This window comes from Schistocerca americana, chromosome 2, assembly GCF_021461395.2.
Source record: "Schistocerca americana isolate TAMUIC-IGC-003095 chromosome 2, iqSchAmer2.1, whole genome shotgun sequence".
Taxonomy (NCBI): domain Eukaryota; kingdom Metazoa; phylum Arthropoda; class Insecta; order Orthoptera; family Acrididae; genus Schistocerca; species Schistocerca americana.
In genome coordinates, this window is record NC_060120.1 from 466,333,242 (window position 1) to 466,356,580 (window position 23,339).

Below are 23,339 nucleotides of genomic sequence, written 5' to 3' on the forward strand. Positions count from 1 at the left end.
CGCAATGTATTGAGTAAATATAAGAAAAGGCTGCAGAAAATGTGTGAGATCAACTGGATTTTTTATCACTAGAGCATCCTGTAGCTCTTCAAAGGTTCCATTTCCTGGTAGTTTCATATTTTTCTTCCTGTAACACCAAATCACAAAAAAGGAGAAACATCTATTGCAAAGATTTAGGATAAAAACTAACAAATTCAGTGACAAACATACAATAAAACAATTTTTTTGTGTCGTTCCTTCATTGACAGTGGGCAAAGGACATTTTAAAAAGTCAGAAAATTTGAATGAGCATGGGTCACCTTGTGCTTTATTTCTGCATTGGTCTAAGGATATCTGCTTATTTACAGAATAAGCTTGAAAATAAATGTTTATTTAGTTTCATACTCACTGTTCATTCTATTAAGAGCTCTCATTCATCACCCGTATGCCAGAATAGCATGTCAATGGAGAGAATGAGGTGGAAATAACATATATTTTAGGTAACACAAGAAACAGTGAATGTATGTACTACAGGGGTACGGAATGAGTTTTCAATGGTAACAACAATAAATGCCAAGATACTAGTAAATAAACATTGTGATTAGTAAGAAAAGCAAAAAGTCTAATAAAGCTTTACTCTGGGAGCTACAGGTTTTTCATTCCAAGAATGAATAAATGAGAAGAGGAAAAATGTTGTAATAGAACACTGTTAAAAGAAGAGTGAGGCAATTGTATGGATAATAGAATGTATTAGAAAAAGCGGTCAGATACTAAAGTAGGTCATTTCAGTGAAAAAGATCCAAGTGAGTTAGAGTTATTAAATTTTTACCACAGAAACAAAAAGATATACAGGAAGGTGCTGATTGCAGCAAAAAGTCACATAATGAAAAAATAATATATAATGCAGAGAATAAAAGCAAAGCAGTCTGGGATGTTATAAAACAGGAAATGAAGTGAATATAATAGAGGGAAACACTCCACGTGGGAAAAATATATCTAAAAACAAAGATGATGTAACTTACCAAATGAAAGAGTTAGTATGTTGATAGAGACACTAACGAACACAAACACACACACAAAATTCAAGCTTTTGCAACCCATGGTTGCTTCATCAGGAAAGAGGGAAGGAGAGGGAAAGACAAAAGGATGTGGGTTTTAAGGGAGAGGGTAAGGAGTCATTCCAATCCCAGGAGTGGAAAGACTTACCTTAGGGGGAAAAAGAGACAGGTATACACTCACACACATACACACACATATACATCCGCACACATACAGACACAAGCAGACATATTGTAAAGGCAAAGAGTTTGGGCAGAGGTTTCGGTCGAGGCGGAAGTACAGAGGCAAAGATGTTGTTGAATGACAGGTGAGGTATGAGCGGCGGCAACTTGAAATTAGCGGAGGTTGAGGCCTGGTGGGTACGGGAAGAGAGGATATATTGAAGGGCAAGTTCCCGTCTCCAGAGTTCTGATAGTTTGGTGTTAGTGGGAAGTATCCAGATAACCCGGACGGTGTAACACTGTGCCAAGATGTGCTGGCCATGCACCAAGGCATGTTTAGCCACAGGGTGATCCTTCATAACCTCTTGGTTCATCCCTATGAAATCCCCAAACCACCTTCCCTACCCTCTGGCTCCTACCCTTGTAACTGCCCCCAGTGTAAAACCTGTCCCATGCACCCTCCCACCACCACCTACTCCAGTCCTGTAACCCGGAAAGTGTACACGATCAAAGGCAGAGCCACGTGTGAAAGCACCCACGTGATTTGCCAACTGACCTGCCTACACTGTGAAGCTTTCTATGTGGGAATGACCAGCAACAAACTGTCCATTCACATGAACGGACACAGGCAGACAGTGTTTGTTGGTAATGAGGATCACTCTGTGGCTAAACATGCCTTGGTGCACGGCCAGCAGATAAGCATTGTTTATGGTCTACTAAGGTCAGGGCCTCATTTACAAAATCAGAGATGGCAATTCACAGAACTGCCATCAGTTACATTTACAGAAACTGTGCTGCGATTTTGAGCAGAGATTATTTTTTTCTATAAAATGAACCAACCTATCATGAAATATTTTTTCTAATATTTTAGAAAAGCTGGATAGTAGAGAGATTGGTCTGTAATTTCTTACCGCTATTATTTGACACTTTTTAAACAGAGGCACTTTTTAAACAGGACATTTGCTATTTTCAACTTTTCAGAAAAAATTCCAGTAGCCAGCGAAGAATTACAAACATCTGCAAAAGGTTTTGCTATTATAGCCATCAAGGATGCTATTAATTCCAGACGAAAATTTTTATTTCAGTTCCCTTATGACATTTGATACTTCTTTCTCATCCACTGGATATAAAAAAGACACTTAGTTAAACTGGAACTTGTTGTCTCCAAGCTTTTGGTGGATGAATTTTGATAATATTTTCTGCTAATTCTGTAAAGTAAGAGTTAAATTTATTTACAACTTTTTTGGGTCTGATATTTTGGTTGAGTTTTCCAGCAAGTCAAAATTGTGGTGTTCTTCACAATGTTTTCCCATTTCTTTTCTTACTATGTCTCATATAGCCTTCATTTTGTTTGGGGCACTTTTTATAGAATTCTCGTTTGTCAGTTTCTTAGACATTTTAATGACTTTAAGAGATGCTTATATCTCCTACAACAAGCATCAAAATCTGGTGCTTTTTCTGTTTGTTTTGATGCTTTGTATAAAAATCTTTTTTTTTAAAGTGTTATCAGTATGGCTAGTGTGAGCCAATTACTTCTCTTATTTTTCTGCATTATTTTCTCTCTCTCTCTCTCTCTCTCTCTCTCTCTCTCTCTTTTTTTTTTTTTTTTTTTTTTTGGGAGGGGGGGGGGGGGGAGGTGGGGGGAGGGGGGGGGGAGTGGGCATAGTTCAAAGTAATAGCAGAATATGTTGCTGAAAATATCAAACTTTTTATTTGTGCCTGCAATGTTGTAAACTTCTTCCCATGAAAAATGGGAAGAAGTTGACAACATTGCAGGCACAAATGAAAAGTTTGATGGTTTCAGTAACATCTTCTGCTATTACTTCTGTCTGGTTAGTAAATACAGGAAGGAATGTATCTTTTGTTCATTTTAGTTCCTGGCAACAGCTGATACAAACTGTTTCGAAAACTGACAATGATTTTTTAGTTCTACAGAAGTTATTTGTGTGCGCGTGATCCTCAGAGCCTGTATTGAAAGCTTTTGTATTTTATTGACATGGCTTATTTGCAGATATTTGACACCAATGTTGCTCTTATCAATGTTGCTGCTTCTATTTTAGGCTTTAAATTAAAAGTTAAAAGAAGGTTCAAAATATCAGTTTTTGTTTTCTTTCTTTCAGGAAGTCAATATTAAAACCCACACATAAAGAGATTTTTCACTTTTTTGTTAAGATGTGAAGGCAGGCTAGGTATATTGCCTGTTGGAGCCCTATACAAGCAAATAACAGCTACATTTTCAGCTACTAATTCAATTCTGGATGTCCCTAAAACTCTTTCTTTACGTAGATCTTTTGTTAAATGAATAGGTGCAGATTTTATACCATTTTTTATGTTCATACAGCTTTCTCCATGGGTCAGTATAGGTCTACAGAAATAGCTACCTAACACAAAATTTTGCCAACTCAACATTTTTAGTTTTTCTTCTTCAACACAATGTTCTGTTATGCAAGGTACAGTAACAAATTTAAGTTTAGTCTCTAGAAGAACTTGAAGTTCACTCACTTTATTTGTCAGTGACTGCACATTTTGAGGAAGCACTGAGAAATTTGCAAAGAATTTGGGATTTGAAAGTTACTTGTCACATTGTGCGGTGAAACCACTTCTATGTTGTTCCTTTTCAAGTTACAGGAGGTATCATGAACATTTATCTTGTGTATTTCCCCTTCTGTCTGCCTCTGACTAAAAAAATTCATTTGAATTGGCAAGTGGCACTACTTTCCCCCTAGGCACAGCACTTGATGCTTTTTAGGAATTAATGAAGTACCAAAACTTTAGGGAAGGCATCAGAGATGTTCTTTCGCTTTATTTTTAATTTGATTTCTATGAAGAAATCAAGGTGCAGCAAAAAATATTAAAAATGAAGAATTGTGAAATAAATATTATTTACTAATTAAGCATGTGCATGAGGTGAGTTGTATACAAAAGCATATTTTATGCAATTTGTTTTTACAATAACATCAACCAGCTGAGTGTTATTGTTATGCAACCTGATCTCCACACATTTCCATAAAGCACCCATTCCCTTGCATCCATTGAAACATCCATGATGCAGTTATGGCAGATGATCAAAGCTATCACAATATTTTAAATTAAGCTCTGTATCAACACAGAAACTGATGAGAAATAAATGCTTGAAGATAAGTAAATTATGGAATTTTGTTAGAAAATGCAATATGTGCTTCTGTGATCACCATACCTCTACAGTGCTTAAAGACTAAATGACTCAAAGCAAGGTACCAAAGTTGCACAAGGTCCCCTGGGGAAAAAGCTACACTGGAGCAAAATTAGTTTATATGATTTTATTAAATGTTGAACTTACGGATATGGAGAACATTTCAGATCTTCAAACATTATTGAAATTGATATCATACATTGTTTGACTCTGCCACATTAACATTTCAGATGCTAATTTCTCTTGAAATATTTTCCTCGATTAACTTCAGTGAAGACTAATGTTGGTGAAGAAAAGCCATTTTATATGTAAGAGATAATACATTAATTATGCATGCTCCTGACATTGAAAATTTTTTTCTTAAGTAGCACAAGTCATTCAGAAATGTACTGCAAAAATTAGATGCTGTTGTTCTATCATTTACAACTGATTCATAGGCAATTCATAGGGTACATCTATTCGTAAGTTCACACTAACAGAAACATTAGAAGTTAAATAAGTGCACAAGTTGATTACAAACTTACTTTGCAAGCTCCCATAGTGTCTCATGCCTTACACTTCCATCCAAGTGGACATGAAGCTCAACCTGTGGAAAGAGTAGCTTCATGTAATTGAAAATCTATTATTAGAATTATAATTTTTGAATTTAATTGCACCAGATATGATATTAATACTTTGCTTTAATTATTCATAGAAATCTCATCTGTAAAACTTAAAATACTCAGGTTTTCAACTTTCCACATTTCTGTTCATTCTGGGAGCCATTTTTTAAACTGAAAAGAATGGATTTCCAGTTTCATGCTTTTTAAAATTTTTTATTGTTTCCAGTCTCACTCATTAAAATACTGAAGGCTTAATGGCTGTCAAATTGATATCCAGCTTTCTGATGGTAATACTCCATAAAAGAATGTTTTGAACACTAAAGTAAAGAGTAAGCTTCTATTGAACACCTCTTCAAGTTTTATGCCTCGGTCATTATTATAGTTTAAAATTGGTGCAAGTTGAAGCACTGAATGTGATAATGTGATCTGATGAAATAATTGTATCAAGTACATCTTATTAATCTGATTAAAACAGGTGTTTAATGTGGGTTAGTGCAGAGAGGGCATTGTGAGTAGCAAGAAATCATGTGAGGAAGAGAGAGAGAGTGGAGATGAGAGAGTATATCAAGATTAATTTACTAAAACCTAACTGATTATTGTAATAACTACATTGAGAGTTATGAATTTCATTTGAAGTGTGAAGAATGATGAGTTCCTGCAGGTCAGTATGCCTTTCTCACAAATAAATAAATGTACCAAGAAAGTACATGTATGAATTAGAAAGATACATGAATCAAAAGAATAGGATGAGAGGATGACACTTTAATTAAATGGATAGAGTAAACGGCTAGGTCAAATCATTATTCAACAGAGTGTTATCACATGGTGAGTACATAATAAATAGTGTGGAAACTTCAAAATTTGTATGTGTCAATACTGATGAGAATTTAAGCTGGAAAAAAGGCATTTTGGAACTCCTATAACAATTTATTTCAGCCACATTTGCACTTGTAGTCATAACAAATGTTGGGGAGAGAAAAATCAGTAAGCTGGCATATTCTGCTTATTTTCATTCAGTAATGTCCTATGGACTAATGTCCTGGGATAAATAATCTGTAAGAAACAAGTCTTCATTGGTCAAAAATATTTTGTAAGAATAATATGTGGTGTTCATCCACAATTGTCTTGTAGACATCTGTTTAAGGATTTTTAAATTAAATCATTCCAGTTCAGTCTGTCAAAACATTATACATTGCAATTGCAGTTTTGCACATGGTTATTTTCAAGTATTATGGAATGTTGTAACCCACTCAATAATATAAAGCTGTATCATGTTGTGTGAAGTAACGCACACACACACACACACTTGAAAGCCATGTGCATTAGCACATGTTGTCATCTGCGAGAGTGCACCTCGAAAGAGCAATAATGAGAACTTCCAATAGAGCCCTCCATGGGCAAGTGTTTACCTAAACCCTGCCACACTATGCTCACACTCAGTTATCATGTTATTACTGCTTGCATACATTTGCCTTATCTTATTGTGTTCACTGTATGTTATGGTGACTGACATACATGCCACAGTCTAATTAAGTTGTACTAACATTCTTGGTTGTGTTGTGTGTCCAAGTTACAGCACTGTGTAAAAGCATTTGCATGTAGTGTTGTGAATTTATCTACTGTCCCATATACCATACATGTTAGAAAGTCGACGAAATACTGATATGAACACGTAAGTTTAAATTTCATGTAGCAGGAGTGATAAATGGACGTAAAACTTCTATTTAAGGAATTGGGAATTTTGATGACTACTTCATGATATATTTATTCCCTCATGAAGATTGTTGTAAATAATCCACTACAGTTCAGAAGGAATAATGATGAACATAATTACATTACCGGAAGAAAAAAATGAGATTCATTACACCACATTGATATTGCTGTTAGCACAAAAAGCGGAACACAATGCTGCATCAAAAAATTTTGATCACTTACCCAGTGATACAAAATGTCTTACAGTCAGAAAAGTAAAATTTGAAAATAAACTGAGAAAGTTTCCCTTGACAACTCCTTCTAATGCATAAAAGAATTTTTATTATTGTAATGTGTAAAAGGATGTGGGTACAAATTAGTAGCAAATGATGAATGGGACATGAAACTAACCTACTGATGTAATATTTTATTTCCTTATGTACATCATAGTCTGTTTGTCCTCCAGAGACTCATTTATGCCACACCGCAGTTCTGTCTTGTAGTGATTGCAGCACAGAGACACATATAAAATTTAAGCTTTCTATGTTTGTAGGCCAATTCTGTTGTCTGTGTGGCAAAAGGACTTACACAGTCAAGAAGAAGGATTACAGTTAACATTAATTTTCATAGTGTACTGATTTTCCATTTTTCCAAAATACAGGTGGCTGATAGTGTTCACTGAAATCTTTAAAGTTAAAGTTACATATATGCTTATTGTAAATATAGTAAGGAATGTTTTGGTAGAATGTAAATAATTTAAGAGTAAAGGTGACGAATCACTGAAAAGTAGAAGTGCTGAGTTGTTGACAGGCATACACAGAAGAAAAAGAAAACTTGCGAACTTTCAAAATAAATCCTTTGCCAAGCTAGAGTACACACACACACACACACACACACACACACACACACACACACACACACACACACACACACCTATGCTCTTACAGTGTGACTCATCCTAGAATATTTGCTCAAGTGTGTGGGACCCATACCACATACCACATAGTACTAATAGGGGATATTGAATGTATACAGAGAAGGGCAGCACAAATGGTCACAGGTCTGTTTAATTCATGGGAGAGTGTCACAGAAATACTGAATGAACTGAACTGAAAGACTCTTGAAGCTAGACATCAACTATCCTGAGAAAGTCTATTAACAAAGTTTCAAGAACCGGCTTTAAATGGTGACTCTAGGAACATACTAAAATCCCCTGCATATCATTCACATAGGGATCATCAGGATAAGATTAGAATAATTACTGCATGTAGAGAGGTATTCAAACAATCATTCTTCCTGCACTCCATACATGAATGGAACAGGAATGAATCCTAATACGTTGTACAGTGGGATTTACTCTCTGCACAGTGGTTTGCAGAGTATAGATAGAGATGCAGATGTACCAACTGGATACACAATGCTGGAATTTCAGCAAGGCGAGTGGACTGGTGAGGAATGGGGTTGGGTTGCATAGAGGGAGAGACAGAAAGGAGGCAGGAAGAGTGGTTGGATCTGGATAGCTAGTAGCATGGAGGGAGTCAGCAGCTTGACTGGCTAGGAATGCAGAAGGGAGGCATGGCATAACATCTAGGTGTGTATTAAGAGCGGTTACAGGAAGGGAAAACTGTCGTGTAGAGAGTGTGGGGACAATGGGTTAACAAAAATACAAGATTACATACATTCTTACTATGAAGCAATACATAAACAAGCAACTGAGCAGTGTAGCATGGAGGGAGTCAGCAGCTTTACTGGCTAGGAATGCAGAAGGGAGGCATGGCATAACATCTAGGTGTGTATTAAGAGCGGTTACAGGAAGGGAAAACTGTCGTGTAGAGAGTGTGGGGACAATGGGTTAACAAAAATACAAGATTACATACATTCTTACTATGAAGCAATACATAAACAAGCAACTGAGCAGTGTAAGGGAAACAGCAATGAATAGTACAAATGTGGTATTACACCTAGTATACTTTAGTTGCCCTTATGTGATGTCTTCCAATTGTGCTAACCTGATTTTGGACTCTAGAGGTCTACAATTTATTATCCTTCCATAGAAATCAGTTGAAGTGATTGGTTTTCAAATCTACTCTGGCAAAATATGTGCAGCAAGGCATAAATGCAGGAGTAGCTAAGCATTTCCTGTAGTCTGAAGTCATTATCTGAGTTCCTCAGTTCATTACTCACAATAGTCATTCTTTATATATTCATTCACTGAAAAAGCCTGCATTCTCAATCCATAGTTTATAACAAATAATGAGTGTTCTTTGGATGTATAGCAAATGCCACTGGTAACTACATGCCCCCATAGAAAAAGAATCTTTCTGCCTCAGCATAAATGAGTAACTAAAGCTGCTATTGTGTCGTACAGTTTGACCAGTCTGTTTACTTCTGTGTTGGCAAGTTTATGGTTATATGTAGTCTTTTTGTTCTGTACTGATTTTATAATACTTATTTCTTACTACTGATATCAGTATATAATCTCATTTCTGGACTGTTCACTTACAAAATTCGGAATATAATTAAAAAAAGTAAAATAAATGAACAAATGTTAAAATTAAATTCTAGTTTATAGAGGTTAATTAATTGCTTTCATTTTTAATTTAAATAATTACTTAAATTTTTATCTGCCTCCGTAACTGAGTGGTCAGTGTGGCTGCCTGCCATGCGGAAGACCCAGATTCGATTCCCAGTTCTTCCAGCGATTTTTTTCCTCAGTGGGAGGACTGTTTTGGGGCACACTCAGCCTCATGAAGCCAATTAAGTGGCAGTTCCAAGATCTAAAAACCCAACAACAACTAGGAGAGTAGTGTGCTGATCACATTCCCCTCCATACTGCATGGCAGACTGGTAATCAGTCAGGCCCAATTAGCCCACCTAGAGTCAGAACACAGAGCTTTACTGACCTGTGCCATCAGGTCTCTGGCAAACAATATCAGAGAGGCTTGCCATGAGTCCACAACTAGCCTGGTGTGGGCTCTCAGACATTAGACTGCTTATGATCGAGGAAGAGGACACATGGTGCACTGGAGTGCCTTGTGTAGCACCCAGCATGTGTAGTCAACATGTGGCCATGGCCACTGAGCTAAAAGGGCAGCCCTGAGTTAGGTTCATTGAGTGCAGGCTGTTAGTATGTCAGCCAATCCTTGGTGTTGTGCAGCACATAGGACGGTGTCCACATGGCCATTGGGGAATAACAAGCATTGAGTGCAGGCTGTTGGCCAATCATTACCTCAGGTCTGTGTACTGAACATGAAACTTGGACAGATGCTGTGGAGTCACTGGCTCTGACTGTAAGCTATCATCTTGCCTTTCTATTATTTCATTGCTGTGTATGGAGTGTTGCACCTGGGAATATTATCATGGTGCTCAGTTGAGGCTGCAACTGGTTGATCATATGTGTGTGACCAACATTGTTCTGTTGGTCATTATGGTTCATATAGCAGTCTTTTTTTCCTGTCTGTTACAACATGTTCATGTTGTTCATCGAGTTGCGTAAGTGTTGCTTGCTGTGCATGAGCTACTGTCCCTGTTAAACTGTGTATGACATTTCTTTGATCCCTCGTATAAGTGAGGGGGCCTGTTATGCAATCTCAAGCTTCATTCTCATTTTCCCTTTTAAAATTAGTGTTAAGTTTGGGTTATCATTTAGTTATCTATGTCTGTAACCATGTGTTTCAAGTGGTGAGGAAGACTTTCATGTTCCATTGAGATGCTCCTCACTACTCCACTACCTGTAAACATGTAATGCACTAGTAGTGCTGAGGTTGTCTATCAGATGGTTTGTTTTATGTTGTTGATCTCAGGATGTCACCATTTTATTCTGCATAGTTTAGTGTTCCAGCTGACCCAGTGTAATGTAAAGATTTCTGTGTATGTTAACTTTATTGAGGTGCATGCCACGTACGTTCTTTTGGTGTACAGTTTACATGAGCATTAATTTTAAAGAATTTGCTGACTGCTCATAAATGTCTTTCACAGTTCACGAGGAAAAGGCACCACTGGTTGCGAAATTGCAGTTATTATAAATTTTTATAATGTGCATCACACATTACAGCCATATATTTTGCTACGAATTGCAAGCACAAAGATTTGTTGTGTTACAGTCAGATGAGTTCAAATGTGTTTCAAGATCAAACAGTTGAAATCAGCCAGGGTGAAATCACTCTTACAATGATGTGAAAAGTTCTGGTTTGGTTGATATTAATAAATGATGAATTGAAATTTGTCCAATAAATCCAGCAGCACCTTCTACTCCCTGTCTCTCGCATTCCCTGTCATCTCATTTACCTCTTTTTTTTTTTTTTTAACTTAAATTTTTTAACTCTAATATGTTGACAGGAGCCATATGGTACCAAAATTGGGAAACACTTATTTTGGTGTTCCTTAGCAATATTTCAGAAAAGTATACTGTGCTGTTTTAAGTGTGGGAACAAATGAAGAAGTCTTGTGATGACAGATGAAGGGAAGGACATGATGAGAATGAAAACATAAGGAGGAAGGACAAAAGGAGTGGAGAAAAGAGAGAATGTACTAGACAGAGAAAAGGGTGTTCATCAGCAAGGATAAGTGCATAAATTGGGAAAGGAAAGATCTGGCAAGAGTGGGAAACGTTATGAAATTTGAGGCCAGAGAGATGTGAGAGGGACAGAGAGTACAAATAGTTTAAGAGGATATGAATGTGGCTACAGGAAAACTAAACCACAGAGAAAGAATGGGTGGAGATTCAAGGGAACAGGGGTGAAGGTCAAGAGCGAAGAAACAGAGGAAAGATAAAAGGATGAAGGTAGAAAAACATGGTTGGAAGCAAGATGAGGGAAGAGAGTCTAGGACTATGATGGATTCTGGGAGGCAGAAAAGGAAGTCATATGTAGAAGAAAGAAGAGGGCCGCAAGAAATTTGTGGCAAGTTGATGTTGTCAGTATACAAATCTGAAACTAACTATATCAACACCTCTAAAACAGTAAATGAAGGAATTTGCAAGTAGTCTCTATTTTAAGTTTCTGACCATCCAAATGAAGGCTTTCATTGTTGGAGTTTATTGCTTTAGATCTTTGGCCAAGGTGTTAGGCATAATTTTCTTTCAAACAGTACTTTAAATGAAGGACATCCTATGTCCATGTCTGTATACTCACTTTATAATACCTCATATTGTATTTAGAAAGCTGTTTTCTGTTTTTTGCCAACATATGTGCTCTAAGTCTACTGAATAAACATGTTGCTGATCCACTGGGGCTAATGCTCATCTCAGGCCAAATATCTCACTTGTACTATTTGATGTCTGCAAATACCTGAGATCCACCTACTTAAAATTTACAAAATTAGTGTTTCAGTAGAAACTTCTTTTGAACAAAGGAAGTAATCAGTCTGACCTGTCCTTCAGTTTTACACTGAATCCTATGATACAGAATATTTTTTGTGATAAATGTTCCAACAATGTGCTGAAACTGCAGTGAATAATGAAAAAAGTGAGTCAGTGGTGATTATTGACCACACAAAATCAAAAAAATGTAATGGATTATGTATCTGTCAGTGACAGCACTAGCAGCACATATGACAATGTTTTGTCAGATAATACCCCCAGCCATACTCTGCTCCATTGGCTTACACCAAAAGCAGTGCTCCAGGCAGATGATGCACCCTGTGACTCCAAATAGGGGATGTGGCACCCACCAGTGATCATTGGGTGGCATTAGTGTACCCACACAATGAAACATAGGCAGACTCGTGTTTGTTCACAGGATGTTACAATGCTATGCTCGAGCCACATCAACAGTGATGATTCTTCCCTACTCCATGTACTTGTGGCAGGTTATTGTGTTGTCTGGATTCTTGTTTTCTGTTTATGTATGATTATACTGGATGTGGTTCTGTGAATTGGACCTGTCCTTTATGTGAGCTGTTCTGTCTTCTGTACAACAAATGTGACATGCACCACATCATTACAGTGTTAATGAGTTATGCAATCCAATGAGAGAACCTCATGGGCAGGGCAACTGTGAAATTATTGGCAGTCCAACAGAAATATACAGGTGTATAGAAAAATTCTGGCATCAACAGCCTGCAGCTCAAGAATAATGATATCAGCAGCTGATGGCCAAGCAACAGCAGAAGCTATCAATATTGTCAGCTATATTCTCAGCAACATCTGCAGTTCCACCATTCTTGTCATTTCAGTTGGCACTAGTTGCTGGGGAATGTATATGTGTTGATTACAAAATTATTTCACCATTTTCAGGGTAAACAATCCTGAGCTTCAAAAACCATTCCTTATGTTTTCATTGCCTCAGAACACAGCATGTCTTCTTAGAAAACTACACATCTTGGATGATCCTGGTAAGCTGACAACCTCCAGGATCAGCGAAGAGCTTTCTGAATATTATAGTGGCAGAATGCAAACAATATTTTCCAGATCAGAATTCCACCACTGTCAGAAATTGAAATCTGAATCACACTACACCTGGCTATCAGATCTAAAACTACAGAGTCATCATTGCACTTTGTGTGTGCAAATAAACAACACAAACAATTGTATGCTGATCCCTAATCAGGGACTAGGTTATTCTTTATGCATATGACAAAGAAATGCATACTCAGAGGCAGTTTTCAGATTCAACCATGGGCAAAGTTCTCAGAATTATGCAGTCTCAGATTCTCACAACAGATTGAAAAGCATTGGCAAACATACTCCGAAGTTTCCACATTAAGCACAACTACAACAGACAAACAACCAGATAAGCCAGTGAGGCAGCAGACTACATTTAAGAACATCAGTCATAAATTACAGAGCCCAATGAAGTACTCAATTGTGGAACAACATACATCATACATCCAAAAGTTTCTGAGACTGATTTTTATTTCTGGTATACATTCAACATCAGTGCAGTAGCTACAGTGACAGCTTGAACAAACAACTGAAAACAACATACATGCATTTGACCAACCAGTTGTGAGCAGGCAGTGTTAAGCAGTGGACATGTGGCCATAGTGTGTCAGTGTTGTTGTGTCACAAATTGTGATGAAGCAACATCTCTCAATCAAGTGTTCAAGACAATCTACAGAATGTTTTAAAGGAGGGCAAGTGTGTGCAAAGTTTGTTATGTACATCCTAACTCCTGAACATAAACAATGATGTGTAGCACCTGATGCAGCTTGACTAAAATGCAAAATGAAGAAAAGTCTTTTCTGGAAAAGTCATTATGGGTGACTTGGTTTTATGAATATGAACAAACCACAAATGACAAAGTGCATAAACATCATAGACATTCAAGCCAATGTGATGTGTAAATCGAATAACATCCACAAGAAGGACTTTCCTGACCGTTCGTTTCTCATGGTTCTATAAACATTTTGTTCTGAAGTAAGGGAAAACTATGTAGAACATCAAAAGCATTCACTTTTCTCTATTTTTTATCAATCCAATCTTCAAATTTTTTGGACTGGTGGGGTAGAAAAACAAGTTCTTTACTGCATTTTAGTATGTAGAATATTCCTCTAGCTATTTGGATCACGGCTCACTGAGTTTTGCCACCAATCTGTCATGAGTGTTTTATATGGTGCTTGCATCATCAGTTTCCTAAGTATAAGGGGCATTCAGATGAAACCGAGTCACTAGTGTAAAGTAATGGTAACAATTTTATTAACTCAAAAATGCAGTTATACACAGTACACATACTCAAAAATAGTCACCAAAACTTTTGGCACATTTATCCCATTGCGACACTGGCCTGTCAGTTCCATCCTTGAAGAAGCTAGTAGGCTGCTGTCAGATCCAGGCCTGGACCCAATCACACACTTCGTCATCCATTGCAAATAGCTTGTTTTAGAGGTCCAAACACATGAAAGTCACATGGTGAAAGGTCGGGGCTGTATGGTGGATGTTCCAGCATTTCCTACCGAAACTGCTGCTGTGTTGTCTTCACCACATTGGCTGTGTGTGGGCAGGCATTATTATGCAGAAGGATAACGCCTTTGAACAACATGCCTTGGCATTATGACTTGATGACTCATCTAAGGTTCTGTAAAGTGGCTTCATAAAACTGGGCATTGATGGTGGTTGCCCATTTCAGGAACTCGATAAGCGGTGGGCCCTTGCAGTCAAAAAAGAAGGACATCATGACCTTACCAGAACTGGTATGCACGGCCTTTGATTTCTTTGGAGGTGGTGAAGTTGCACGTTTGCACTGCTTGCTCTGACGCTTGTTTTCAGGTTCAAAATGGTGACACCATGTTTCGCCACCTATGACTGATATTCCTCCTCACGATAACATTGCAGATGCCTCAAAGACAGCAAAATATGAGTATTGCACTGTTCAGCGGTAAGTTAGTGGGGAACTCACTGTGCACAGTTTTTTCAAAACTTCAAATGTTGTTGCATCGTGGTGTGGGCAGTGCCCACGCTAATACCCAGCAACCAATGGATATCGACCACTGTGGTTCTGCAGTTGTCCAAGACTAAAGCATTCACTTCTGCAACCATTTCTGGTGTGATGACATGATGAGCCTGTCCAGGATGAGCATAGTCTTCCAGTGATTTGCGTCCCTCAACGAATTGTTTGCGCCATTCCACAACATATGAACGACTCAGACTGTACTCACTGTACACAGCCTTCATCCGTTGATACATTTCATGGCCTCCAACTCCCTCTGCCGCCAAAAATCAAATCACTCCTCATGTGGTGTCACCGCCAGTCACCACACTTGCTATGTGGTAGACTTTAAATTGGCCGCGGTCCGTTACTATACGTCGGACCCGTGTGTCGCCACTATCAGTGATTGCAGAGCTAGTGCCGCCACACGGCAGGTCTAGTCTAGAGAGACTCCCTCGCACTCGGCCCAGTTGTACAGCTGACTTTGCTAGCGAGGGTTCACTGTCTATACATACGCTCTCATTTGCAGAGACGACAGTTTAGCATAGCCTTCAGCTACGTCATTTGCTATGACCTAGCAAGGCGCCATATTCAGTTACTATGTCTTCTGAACAGATAATATTGTGACTCATCTACCGTCAAGAGCGACGTTCATCATTAATCGATTAAAGTTAAGTATCAAACTAATTATGTCCGCTTTCTGAATTCTCATTCCTTGTCATGTTCCAGACCTCACGTCAGTATAGTTCTTCCCTCCTCACGCCAGCCTGCATGAGCTAAAATGCGTGCATTTGGCCTCCTCTCATAACACAACGTTGGTGGCGAGTGTAAAAACGGTGTTCTTATCTATACTGCCCTGATTTAATTGTGTCATGGCTTCGCCACAATCTCCAGATGTACTGTCCGAATTTTATCGCCTACAGAATCAGCAGATGCAGGCATTACTGGATGCCCTTGGACAGCTCATCCAGGGTCAACATGCAATGCAACACGATGCGGCAGCCTCCACTCCACCGCTAACGCAGCCACATCAAGCAGTTGCACCGACCTTCAGACCTTTTGATGCTGCACTGGAAAGCTGGACAGAGTGGTCACGCCAATTTGGATTCCATCTCGTCGCCTACAGAACTGAAGGTAACGAGCAGCAGCATTTTCTTTTGTCATCTGTCTGTGTGCAAACCTATCGTGTGATAGTCAAATTATTTCCCTGATGCGACGTAGCAACTCTGTCCTACGACGAAATTTTGTCTGCATTAGATGCATATTTCAAAGAATCAGTCAATGTAGTTGCAAAACGGTATACCTTCTTTCGTACAAAACATACTGCCAGTCAGACTAATCGGGAGTGGGTTGCAACCTTGCAAGGCATTACTAGGGATTGTGCTTTTGAGTGTCAATGTGGACTCCCATATTCAGATACTATGGTACGTGATGCAATTGCGCAGAACGTTTCTGATGTTCATATAAGGGAACAGATTTTGAAACTAGTTAATCCCTCCCTTCAACAAGTGATGGACATATTGGATCAGCAGGACATGCTTGACTTTGCTCAGCTTTGAAACTTTGCCAGCTGTGTGTCAGGTTAACCGGCCTGCCGGGTGAGCTGCACGGAGCAGTAAATAGCCCTTGCACTGGGCCGTGCCACTGCCACCAGGCTCTCAGCCATGTGTGCTGTGCCGGCAAGCAAATGCAGTGCTCAATCATGCCCGTGGTGCGCTACTAAACATTCGCGTGAGAATTGCCCATCATGCCAAGCTGTTTGCTTTTACTGTAATAAAAAAGGACATGTTCGTAGTGTTTGACAGAAAAAGCTCAGATTGGAAACTCCAAACCATTCCAGGCCCTTTGCTTTGCGCCGGAATCGGAATCAAACCAAGGATACTCAGGCTCGCGAAACTTCGCCCATGGAAATTCGTGTCGTTCATTCCACTCCGCCCAGTGCCACTCTCTCTAACAGTGACTGTGTTCATCCCACAAATAATGTGCGTCGACATCGCCGGAACTCCCGTCAAGTCGCAAGTGATTTTGTACCAGAATCAGTTCACATTGCATGAGACAGTCGCTCTTGTCGTCAGCAGGACAATAAACATTTTGTAGACTTGGACATTAACGACAAAGTGATACCATTCCAGCTCGATACCGGAGCTGCAGTTTCACTGATCAATCAAGACACGTACAAACAGCTGGGCACACCTCTGTTGTGTGCCGCAAATGTTAAGTTAACTAGCTATTCAGGTCAAGGGATCCCTGTGTTAGGACAGTCCAGCCTTCTTGCAACATACAAAGGACAAACTAAACTTGTGTCATTTTACGTCCTTCATTCTTCTTCTGCAGTGAACTTGTTTGGCTTCGATTTATTTGAGTTGTTTAACTTGTCTATAGTAAATCAGGTCCTATCAGTGAACCAGACTGTGCCTTCAGACAGTGTTTCTCGTCTATGTGAAGAATTTGCAGACATTTTTGCACCGGGCCTCAGTTGCGCTAAGAATTATAAAGCACATTTGGAACTGAAAGTAAACGCGCAACTGAAATTTTTCAGAGCGCGCAATGTTCCCCACGTATTGCGTGATGAGGTTGCAAAAACATTACACGGTTTGGAGTCACAAGGTGTAATTGAACGTGTGCAGGCTTCTCTCTGGGCATCACCCTTAGTAATTTTGCCAAAACCTTCAGGAAAATTGAGACTTTGTGCGGACTTCAAGGCATCAGTGAATCCACAACTAGTGATTGCAACTTTTCCTTTACCCTGCTCTGAAGATCTTTTTGACAAACTGTGCCCGGGCAAATATTTTTCAAAGTTGGACCTAGCAGATGCGTACTTGCAAATACCGGTGGACAAAGAATCCCAGCACGTTTTGATGGTTAACACGCATCTTGGTTTGTATCAATTCAAATGACTGCCATTCGGGTGTGCATCCACCCCTGCATTGTTTCAGCAATATCTACAAACTGTTTGTGCGTTGGTCCCTACTGCAGCAAACTATCTGGACGATATTGTGATCTCCAGAAAGACGGAAGAAGAACATTTAGCCAGTCTCAGAAGATTATTTCAGGTCTTGCGAGAAAATGGTCTTCGCTTACGGAAGGACAAATGTGTGTTTTTTGCTAGTGACTTGCCATACCTGGGACATGTACTCAATGCCCAAGGCATACATCCCAGTCCCACACACCTCCGTGCCATACAAGACTTGCCTTCGCCGCAGAATTTGAAGCAGCTACAGAGTGTGGTGGGAAAAATAAATTATTATCACAGATATGTGCCGCAAGCCTCTTCCTTTTCAGCTCCGCTTCATCGCTTACGCCGTAAAGGTGTTCCATTCATCTGGACAACGGAATTCAAACGCGCCTTTCGCCGGTTGAAATCGGCGTTGCTTTCCAATACTTGCCTTATGCCATTCGATCCCCAGAAGCCCCTTTTGTTGATGGTGGATGCATCAGATTTCGGGATTGGTGCTGTGCTCGTGCACAAAGATGGCTAACACGATCGCCATATTGTCTTTGCGTCCAAATTGCTCTCGTCTGCGCAAAGAAACTATTTACAGATCGAGAAAGAAGCATTGGCTCTCGTATTTGGTATTACAAAGTTTCATGACTTCTTGTATGGTCGTCACTTTACCATAGTCACAGACCACAAACCTTTGACATCGCTTTTTCATCCGAAGAAGCCTGTAGCTCCACGTACAGTGCAGAAATTCTTTCGCTGGTCTATTTTCCTCTCGCAGAACCGCTACGATATCTTGTATCAGTCCACTGCTAAGCACGGAAACGCCGATGCATTGTCCCGTTTGCCTGTTGCTGAGGATAGGGCATTCGATTCCTCCAAACTTGCTTGCATGTTCGTTGATTCGAAAACTGATGACGTGGTTGAATCATTTCCGATTAATTTTCGTCGTGTAGCTACTGCCGCAACTGCCGACCCTGTCCTTGCTACTGTTCTGCGTATTGTTGCTACGTAATGGCCCTTGTCAAAGTCATGGATCGAGGACCTGTTGGTTTGCCGATTTTTTGCTCACAAGGAGAGACTTTTTGTTTGACGTGGTGTTTTGCTGTTGCGTTCTGATAATGATAAGTTCAGGGTCGTGGTCCCACTTCGTTGCAGTCCTCTGTCTTAAAGCTTATCCACCAAGGACATTGGGGTATAGTGAGAACGAAACAACTTGCTCGTCAGCACTGTACTTGGTTTGGAATCGATGCCACGATTACGACTATGTGCTCTTCTTGTATGGTGTTTGCTGAACAACAATCAGCACCACCGCAGAAATTCTTTACATGGCCAAAAGCCACTTTCCCTTGGTAACGCTTACACATCGATTTTGCTGGTCCATTCTGGAATGCTCGATGGTTGGTTGTGATAGATTCATTCAGTAATTTTCCTTTTGTTGTCTGGATGTCTTCCACGACATCATCTGCCACCATCCAAGCATTATCTGCTATCTTTTGCACTGAAGGTCTTCCACAGACAATTGTTTCCGACAATGGACCACAATTCATGTCCGCAGAATTTCAGTCATTCTGCAAGGCCAATGGTATTCAACACCTGACGTCCGCACCGTTTTCGCCACAGTCAAACGGTGCCGCTGAACGATTGGTCAGGAATTTCAAGTTACAGATGTTTAAGTTGAAAGAGTCACATTCTCGGGAGGACGCGTTATTGCTCTTTTTGTCCTCGTATCGCTCTCAGCCCCGAGATGGTCGCTCGCCGGCTGAGTTGATCCACGGTCGCCATCATCAAACCTTGATGTCTTTACTACATCCGCCACATCAGGTTCCTGTGCAGCGGCAGACACCTGCTTTTGCCCCAGGCGACGTTGTCTACTACCGCCACTATCGAGGTTCATGGCGTTGGCTCGAAAGGCACATTCTTCGCTGCCTCGGATGCGCTATGTATCTGGTTTTGAGGGCCTCTGGTGAGGTGCGCCAGCATCTCAATCAGCTTTGCCTCCATCATCACACAGGATCTGCCGCTCGTTGTCTGCTTTCAGGGAAGGTGCCGTCCGGTCAGCACCCCGGGGACCCATCTACTGGCTCACCTCAGCCCCAGGTGTTACTGACGCTGCCTTCCATTTTGCCCCATGGCGACGTGCCGCCGCCGCCGCCGCCTGCTCTCCCGCGGGCGACGTCCACAGTGGACGCGTCGCTGCAGCTGCTGGGCGCCCCCCTGGGTCACGCGCCGCCGATCGCTCGCAGGGACCAGTTGTCCTCCGACATGGAACTCTCGTTCGCTCCGGACCATCTGTCGTCTTTGCCTGTCGGGTGCCCCGGCCCGATGGAGGTTGACCCTTTGGCCCCTCCTGTCTCTCTATGGGCGCATACACCACATGTTGACGTGCACCCTGGAGTAGGTTTTCAGGCGTTCCCTAGCTCCCCGTGGTCCGAATGGCAGGGTTCAGGTGGCACAGCCTCGCCTGTTGTTAGGCTCCCCACCTCGGCGCATACGTCAACATGGGGTCCTCCCCATAGCAGGCGGAGGCCTTATACCACAACCATCCGCCAATTTGCATGGGAGGAATGTGGTGTCACTGCCAAACACCACACTTGGTAGGTGGTAACCTTTAAATCGGCCGCGGTCCATTAGTATACATCGGACCCGCGTGTCGCCACTATCAGTGTTTGCAGACCAAGCGCCGCCACACGGCAGGTCTAGTCTAGAGAGACTCCTTAGCACTTGACCCAGTTGTACAGCCAACTTTGCTAGCGAGGGTTCACTGTCTACATACGCTCTCATTTGCAGAGACAACAGTTTAGCATAGCCTTCAGCTACGACCTAGCAAGGCACCATATTCAGTTACAATGTCTTCTGAACAGATAATATTGTGACTCATCTACCATCAAGAGCGACGTTCATCATTAATGGATTAAAGTTAAATATCAAACTAATTCTGTCCGCTTTCTGCATTCTCATTCCTTGTCATGTTCCAGACCTCACGTCAGTATAGTTCTTCCCTCCTCACGCCAGCCTGCATGAGCTAAAATTCGTGCATTTCGGCCTCCTCTCATAACACGGTGTTGGCTCTTCTGCCAACACAACACCTCATTGTTCCTGCTTACTCACCTGCATGTTCAGTAGTGGTTGATAACTTGTGCAACCACCTTCTCTCTGGCGTGAAACTGCACTGGTGCTATGCAAGATCAAACTGTGCACACGCGTCAGTCTCTCTACCAATAGATTGCACCACTATTCCTGCAGCAACATGATGCCACTTTATGTGTAAGGCAAAGGTAGGTGTACTAACCAGGTTTCGTTTGAATAAACCTCACAGTTTAAAATCAGATTCTGTTATGAGAAATGTGATCACATTTGTAGTTTTTGTAATACTTGCACTTTTCACAAAAGCAAAAAAGCCACACAATAATGATTCAGTGAATAAAATTCAGATGTTAATAAACCCTGAAAAGGGCAATCCACAAAATAGTTAATAGATTTACAAATCTTAGAGAAAACAGTAGTATTAAAACTTGACACGTGAGCTTTTGCACCACCAAGTAATACTTACATAGCTCTTGGATCACCTTCATTACAATTATTTGCCAATAAAGTTATGAGATAAAGTGGATGTGAATTACAGATATGAGGGAGATTGCTGATTGAAGTTTCCTGTAGGTGACTTTCTTTTTGCCTGCAGTCTACTGGACACAGACAATATTTTTGGCCTAGGTGATTTCAGTCATTTTGGACTCTCAGTTAATGTTAAAATCCACATAGTGCCCACTGAGACTCCATTCCAAACAGTTTATTAATTATGTACAAAACTCTCAGACCTTTTTTCCTATGTGGTTAGGTTGCGTAAAAGATGTACAGACTGTGGTTCATGTCAAATCGACTGCAGTTTCCATTTTGCCCAAGCCTGACCAAATCTCATATCCTATGTGACAGAGTTGAGGTTGAACCTGACCGCCTTCAGGAATAAAATGATATTATGTCTGTCTCATCTAGTTCCTAGATTCTCTGTTAGTAGTTGTTCAGACAGAAAATGACCTCCTTAGACTCTGTGGAGATTTCAAACAGTAATGTCTCAAGTTGTTGTAGACACATTTCTGTTCCCTTTATTTTCAAGTCTAAAAGGGTGTGAATGCTTCAACAAAGCTGATGTGTCCAAAGCATATTATAACTTCCATTGCATACAGGTTTTAATTTTAAACACATCTAGTGACTCATATGACTTTCATTGCTACCTAGAACAGCTGATCCACATTATTTCTGTGTGCTGCAATCATCTTCACAATATAATTGTCTTGGGGCTTAATACACACAAACATCTGCAGAATCTTTGCATGTTGTTTAGTACATTGCAGAATGCAGGCCTGAAATTCAGTCTAAAGAAATGTCATGTTTTCCAACGTGCAATGGAGTATTTAGGTTTTATAATCAGCAAAAAGGGTTTCTTCAGTAAAAAGGGTATTCTTCCCAACTAACAGTCTGTAAAAGCCTTTGACAGCACGTGTCTTCTTCACAGTTTGAAGGAGCTACTATTATTCATGGCAAAAGTAAACTATTATGGTAAGTTTATTGCTGATATAGTAAAGATTCTGCTCTCCAGTGATGCACTTAAGAAGAATGGCACTAAGTTTATATGCTCATTTCGGTGAGATGAAGCATTTTACACTCTCAAACAAGAGTTATAGTCTGCACCTTGTCTTGTCCTGTACTCCCCAGGGAAACCACTGATACTAGCTACTATTGCACCTCAACATGCATAGGGGCAGTTTCGTCACACAATAGGAATGATAGCTGTGAGCACCCTACTACATACATGTCCAGGACTCTAAAAGCTCAGCAGAGTTACGCACAAATTAAGAATGAGTAATCACAATTATTCTTGCTGTACACAAATTTAATACATAGTTCTAAAGTGTGAAGTTTCATCTTGTGACAAACCATAAATTTCTGTTGGCATTGTTCAGCCCACAATCTTCTTTGCCAGGTAAGACAACTCAACACTTACAATGGTGGGATCTGTTCTTATTATCATATAACTATGGTGGTATCTGTTTGTATTATCATATAACTCTGTGTACACTGTGTACAAGCCTGCTAGCCATCATATCAATGCATATGCACTGTCTAGGCTTCCAGTTGGTCAAGACCCTGACTCTGACCACCAAGAAGCCAAAAATTTTAAGGCTGACACACCGTCATGCCTCAGTTATGGCAGAGTCATGCCTCAGTTGTGGCAGAGTTAAAGAAGGATGCCATGCTTCTACAAGTCATGAAATGAGTGCAGTTAGGCTGGCCTGACCACCTACCTGCTTGTTCCAACAAGAAAGCTAATTTTTCTTGAGGTGTTGCTTAACTGCACAATATGGTGTG

At 40.3% G+C, this 23,339-nt stretch overlaps 1 protein-coding gene across 1 annotated transcript in view; it reads right to left on the minus strand.

The window, feature by feature from the left end:
• The window catches only part of LOC124596050 (adenosine deaminase-like), a 112,921-nt gene that overhangs the window by 54,999 nt on the left and 34,583 nt on the right, over positions 1-23,339 (minus strand). The window contains exons 2-3 of the mRNA XM_047135023.1: positions 4,896-4,957; positions 2-127 (exon numbers count right to left, since the gene is read on the minus strand). Coding sequence (XP_046990979.1) covers positions 2-127; positions 4,896-4,957 — 188 coding nt within the window. The remainder of the gene's footprint in view (position 1; positions 128-4,895; positions 4,958-23,339) is intronic.